Below are 5,909 nucleotides of genomic sequence, written 5' to 3' on the forward strand. Positions count from 1 at the left end.
TGGGGGTCTTTAAGAGGAGGCTGGATGAACACCTTGCTGGGGTTGTTTGACCCCAGTACTCTTTCCTGCCATGGCAGGGGGTCAGACTTGATGATCTGCTCAGGTCCCTTCAGACCCTACCAACTATGAAACTAAGCCTGACTTGGCCCATTGCCTTGGGCCGTGTCTGATCCAAGTGTGAGGACCCCAGCTGGGGCATGGGGTCTGCTGGGAGGTGGCACAATATTTTCCTGCTGCAGGCCCCTTCTCCCTTGCGCCACTAGGGTGCCAGGCACTAAGCCCAGTCCTTCCCCCAACCCTGCTCTTACTATCGGGTCCCAGGGCAAGTCCCTGACCCGTCTCCCTGGAGCAGGAGGGAGAGAAGGGAAGGCTTGCCCCTTTCCTAGCATCCAGGGGTGACTCCTCCAGCTGCCTGCCCCTTGGGAGCTGAATGCTGGTCTCCTCTGCCCTTTCAAGCTCTCGCCTTTGCCCTGCAGAGTCTGGACTCCGCAGTTGTGGACAGCAGCATTGGTTCCAGCTGGGAAGGGTACAAAGCAGATGATTTGGTAAGTAACAAGCATCCTGTCTTCAGTCAGGCTGTATCTGCTTCTGCGTCCTACCAGAGAATGCTCTCTGCTGGAGGGTTAGATGGGGGGAGGGAAGATATAGGCTTCCCACCATATTGTGGGTCCTCCTACCTGATTCCTTCCCTATGTGTCCCTATAGTTCCCCTGCTGGGAAACTTGGGACTGGGTGGGGGAGCTCTCTGGCACAGCTGTCTCCTGCTCAGGTCCCCATAGTGCCTTCTACAGGCGGGCTGGTATTTAAGCTGTTCCTGCCTGTGCCATGTCCTCCCCCTGATTCTCCCTTTTGGCCCCTCTGTCTTTTTCCTGGGGAGTCTTTTTCCTAGGGAGTTGTTTCTGTTTCTTTTCCTCCCCCCCTGACTAGCTCCTGCTGCCTTCCAGGTGCTTGCAGATGTGTGGTCTTCATCCCCTGGCAGCATCCCATCACATCACATGCTGGAGGTGAGCACCACCCTTTGCCTTCTTTCCTGCATCCAGAAGGACTGCAGGTTGGAGCACTGTGGGCCCCTCTGCACCTCTAGGGCAGCAGGGGGGCACCCAGGGTCCAAGCCAAAGTGCTTGCTGGGTTTTGGGTAGGGCTGACGTTGGATGGCTTCTAAGCATGGCCTGCAGGAGCTGCTCCTCTAGTGGGAAGGAACTTGATGCAGGTCTGCTGGCATAGAGGGAAAATAGGATCTCAAGGTATTAGTGAGGTATTGAGAGGTTCTCCAAGAGCAGGCTAGTGCACAAAGGCTCATGGGAGAGCAACTGCCTACCCTGTGCAGCTGGACTGATGCTCCAGTGGGGCTTGGGATCTTTGTAGGGCTGACACTTCTCCAGCTGCATAGCTCCTTAGGGGATCGGGAGAGCCAGGCTGTCCCAGGTGCAGAACGTGGCCCCTCCCACGGCCCCCAGCCAGAGGAAGTGGCTGTAGCAAGAGCTCTGTCAGAGCAGGTCCTCTTGTCCCTGGCCTGTGCCCCCTCCAGCCCAAGGGCTGGGCATGTGTGGGAGGAGGCCCTTTCAGTTGCTTTCCAAGCAGAAGATGGTTAGCCAGCCGCAAAGCTTGGAGTTGTGGCCTAGCATGTTGGTGGTGGCTACTGGCGTTCAGGCTCTGTCGCTCTTAGCCAATGCTCCCAGCTGCTCTTAACTAATGCTTCCACCCAGGATTATGGGTGGCCCGTAAGACGAGTTTGCTTGCTGACCCAAACAGATCAGTGGTGATGGAACCTAGTCCCTAGCAGGGGGGATGCCAAGGATTGAGACCCTCTCCCTCCCTTGGATCCCCCACGTGCCTGGGACATAGTGCAATGGCTCTTTCATAGTGTTCCCCTGCTCCCCATAGGACAAAGCCATCCTTCAAGTGCTGGAAAGGGTCCCCCCCACATCTCACATGAGCCTGGACTTCCTTGGCTCCCCAGTGCAGAGAGGGTACCCAGGCTCCCCAGGACTCAAGCGTCCAAACTTCAGGATGATGTCCCCTAAATCCTTCCCTCAGCGATTCATGCGGCAGGTAAGGGACTCCTGTTGTCTGTCCTATTGTGACCATCTGCCCCTCTTCTGTCCCATGTGAAACCAAGAGCAAGCTATGCCTTGAGACTCTTCTCTCTGGAGTTTCTCTGTACCTTGCTGAGGTAGCCTGCATGCTGTGCTGCCCTCTTACAGCAGCCAGACTAATGTAAGATCCCTGTGCCTCCTATTCCATTTCATTTATACCTACGAATGCTGATATAGCAAGGCACACTGCTGGGCAGGCCTTGGTTGCCTGGTACCTTGGGCCCAACCTATTAGCTTGCCACAGCTCTGCTTCCAGTAACACTCCCTGTCTCCTGCTGTGCAGCAGTCTCCCATGATGCCTCGCTCCCTGTACTCCCCTCGGCCCTTCACGCCACCTCGCAGAGCTTCTCCTCTCTTCACTCCCAGTCAGGTAAGGCACCGGGTGGTGGCGGCGGTGGCTGCTGCTGCTTCTCTCTTGGCCACAGCCTCCTGTGGGTGCCAATACACAAGCACTAGACAGGGTTGCAGCTAACCAACCCATCACCTGCTGGGGTTGTATGGGAGGCTTTGGCCAAAGCACTAAACCTGACCAGTCTGGCTGTGAGTCCTGCTCTGTACCAGGGAAGAGCATCTCCTGAGTACCTTCTTAATTGGGAGAGCTTTCTGCACTGAGTGGCAGGAGCAGCGCTTGTAACATCTGTGGGAGTTTTCCTGAAGAGGTCTTGTTGAGGGGATCAGCTGGTGATTATTACTGGACTGTTCTCCTGCAGGAGGGAGTTCCATAGGTAGGTTGCATTGTAACTCCCATGGTCCAGGTCAAGCACCTTTTAATCCCAAAAACCATTCCTTGTTGGCTTCTGGGGTGGCATGTACACAGAGCCCTTGCCTGGCCATTATTTTGGGCTTCCTCTTCCCAAACAACATGGCTGTCCTCCTTCCCATGGCATCCCAAGCCCCTCAGATGCATCATCATTTTGGCTGATGGAGAGGCCAGCTTTGGTGATTCCTGACCTAGGCTGGGGGACAGGGGTGGGCAGGGGCTGGGCCAGCTCCTAAGACCTGTGAATAGGTCACTTGCTGACTCCATATGCATGAGGACTGCGTCAGGTTCTTTCTCCAGTCACCATCCTGGCTGGATCTGCTGCAAAATGCCAAAGTCCCAGAAGTGGTCTCTGGCTGCCTGTACAGGTTCCTCTCTGCCCTGTTGATCCCATCCTACTCTCTGCAGTCTCCTCAGTGAGATGGGTGGTCCTGCCAACTAATCAAGAGGCAGTGGGTGCAGGAGCACAGTGGCTCAAACATAACTATTCTGGAGGGCAGTGGACTCCTTTGGGAGAAGAGGCATTCAAGAAGTGTTCTTGCTTTAGGTCCTTAACGCTTCTTTCCTCCCCTTCCAGAGCTCAGAGTACACATCTCCAATGCCCTTCAGGCCCATGTCACCCAATATCAGGACACCAACGCAGCCCTTGGGTATGCGCTTCGGCCCCATGTCACCTTCTCTTGACCCCTCGCTCTTCTTTAGTCCGTCAGCTGGCCTCCAAGGGAAGTTCAGGTATGGAGTTGGCAGGTGCAGCATCCAAGTCTTGCAGTTCCTCAGTGTGTTGGAAGGGAGGGCCAGGGGGGAAAGCAGTCTCCCTCCCCTCAACTGTGGCAGGTGAAGACAGCTGGGGAGAGACTATTCTGAAATGAAAGCTGAACCCCTAGGTCCCTGATGGATGGAGGGCTAAGGGAGGCATTGTGTGGCTGGTGAACCCCACAGATGTTAGTTTAGCCTGCTGGTGGAGCTGCCTTTCTGTGAAAGTCAGTGGCCAGCTGTGCTTTTTGCGTGGTGGCCAACCACTGCCAGGCCCTCCTTGTCACTGGATCCCACCCTCCCCTGGATTCCTTTGCAGTGTGCCCAGCCACATGACTCAGCTGCACCCCCAGCATCAGCGGATCCTGAACCAACGGCAGCAGCGAGGGCAGGTGCAGAGGTAAAGTTGTTGGTAGACCTGGGGCGCTCACTCCCTGCAGAGCCTCCTTCTATGGGTGCCTCCCACCACCACATCCTCACATGGCTGGAAAGGTCTGGGAGGGAAGGGTGAAGGGCAGCTGGGCAGAAGGAGAGGTCTGGCCTGCCTTTTCCCGTGCAAATGAGGTCAAGCAAGGGGGGAGGGGTGAAGACCCAGAGTTTCAGGGGAAACCAGTTAACTGGGTGGGACACACCCTGATGGTGGGGTCAGTTCTGGTATGGACGGTCTTGTCCTGAATCCTGCACCTGCCTTCTCTGGCTCAGCTTGAGAAGGGAGGATCTAGGACTGGGGAAGGTGGGCGCAGGCATAATGCAGAGAAATGGGACTGTCCTCTCCCAAAATAGACAAGGGCTGGAGGGAAGGAGCAATCCACATGATTACTCAAACTTCTGGGTCCTGTGGAAGGATCTCCCTCCCATCTATTTACTCAGTGCTGTTCCCTCTCCCTATGCCTCCCCTGCCTCGGTTCCCCTTGGCCATTTTCCCCAGGTAGCCCACCTGGCTGGTCCATGAACATGGCATAGCAAGAGAGGGGCTGGGTGCTGTGGGTTTGTATCTGCAGGGAATAACACTGGGGTATGGTTTCTTGCCTGAAGCATCTCCCCCAAGAAGCCCTGGTCCCCAAAAGCAGACCCCTATGCTGGGCTCATGACTCTTAAAGAGAAGGACTGGGTCATCAAGGTGCAGATGATGCAGCTGCAGAGTGAGAATCCCCACTTGGATGACTACTATTACCAGGTGAGCAGAAGGATCCAATGCTTTCTCCCCTTCAAAAGGGAGACAGCTGGATGCCCTTCCCCAACTGGGTGAGGCTTGGGTTTTCACCCACACCTCTCCTGGCTCAGCTGAGTGTTTCTCCCATCTGCCCCTGTGGTTAAAGGGGAGATCCTCCCAGCAGGAGGAGGCTGAAGCCACCAAGTGGCTGCCCGCCTCAGCCAGTGTGGCTCTGTCCCCCAGGCCTTCATATCCAACACTCAGCCCAGGTATTGGGACTGAGAGCAGGGCTGGCATCTCAGTGCATCTGTTCTGTCCTGACCAGGCCTATAGCAGGTGTACTTAGGAGGACACGTGGCAGAGGGGTAAGATCCCAGCTGAGAGCTAGACCATGTACACTAGCCCTAAGAGCCATATGGGCTTGTGTGCCCAGACCAGTAATTCTGCCCTCTTCCTCCCCAGCAGGAGGGTAGAGCTCCTGTCATTCACCATGGGGCTGCTCCCACTCTGCCCTCTCTCACCGCCGCTCTGCCATCCTGTGCTTGCAGGCATATTACCACCGGTTGGAGCGAAAGCAGGCAGAGGAGGAGCTTTTTGGGGGCCGGAGCAAGCAGGAGCCTCCCAAGCTAGTCACGCCTTATATCCAGAAGATGGAGACCTACGACTCTGGTAAGGGGCTTGAGTGATGAGATGCAACATGAGCAAGCTGTGGGGCTACAGGGGGGACCAGGCACACTACATCTCTGTCTCTTCCAGTGGTGCGCATAGCAGGATCACTGGGCCAGGTTGCCATGTCCACATGCTACAGCCCCCGCAGGGCCATTGATGCTGTGCACCATGCCCTACTGGAAGAGGTATGTAGGGGACTGCCCACAGAGCCCTGGGCACATAACAGACGAGCAGTGCCTGAGTTCACCCTGAGTCTTAGTATGGCCTTAGCTGCTGGCCAGTTTACTTAAAGCAGGAGTTGCCAACCTGCTGCACAGGTGCTACAAGTGGCATGGGCAGCCTCTGTCATGTGGCAGACTGGGTAGGGAATAGGCAGCCCAGAGGGCAGGGAGCACAAAGCAGAGCAGGTGAGGGAAAAGGATCAGGGTGGGTATGAGGTTAATTTTATGGAACACCTGCAAAAAAAAAAAAAAAAAAA

At 55.8% G+C, this 5,909-nt stretch overlaps 2 protein-coding genes across 2 annotated transcripts in view; one reads left to right on the forward strand and one right to left on the reverse strand.

Moving 5' to 3' along the window:
• The window catches only part of B2M (beta-2-microglobulin), a 22,104-nt gene extending 17,224 nt beyond the window's left edge, over positions 1–4,880 (reverse strand). The window contains exons 1-3 of the mRNA XM_019504535.1: positions 4,874–4,880; positions 3,496–3,501; positions 411–418 (exon numbers count right to left, since the gene is read on the reverse strand). The gene's annotated coding sequence lies outside the window, so the exon portion shown is untranslated. The remainder of the gene's footprint in view (positions 1–410; positions 419–3,495; positions 3,502–4,873) is intronic.
• Positions 1–5,909, forward strand: part of PATL2 (PAT1 homolog 2) — a 15,408-nt gene that overhangs the window by 2,669 nt on the left and 6,830 nt on the right. Inside the window, 9 exon segments of the mRNA XM_019504536.1 lie at positions 477–545; positions 945–1,004; positions 1,885–2,052; positions 2,380–2,466; positions 3,434–3,588; positions 3,929–4,009; positions 4,645–4,786; positions 5,311–5,431; positions 5,519–5,616. Of these exon segments, the coding sequence (XP_019360081.1) occupies positions 477–545; positions 945–1,004; positions 1,885–2,052; positions 2,380–2,466; positions 3,434–3,588; positions 3,929–4,009; positions 4,645–4,786; positions 5,311–5,431; positions 5,519–5,616 (981 nt within the window).

Source organism: Gavialis gangeticus, unplaced genomic scaffold (genome assembly GCF_001723915.1).
Source record: "Gavialis gangeticus isolate Ggan-Ray unplaced genomic scaffold, GavGan_comp1, whole genome shotgun sequence".
Lineage (NCBI taxonomy): Eukaryota > Metazoa > Chordata > Crocodylia > Gavialidae > Gavialis > Gavialis gangeticus.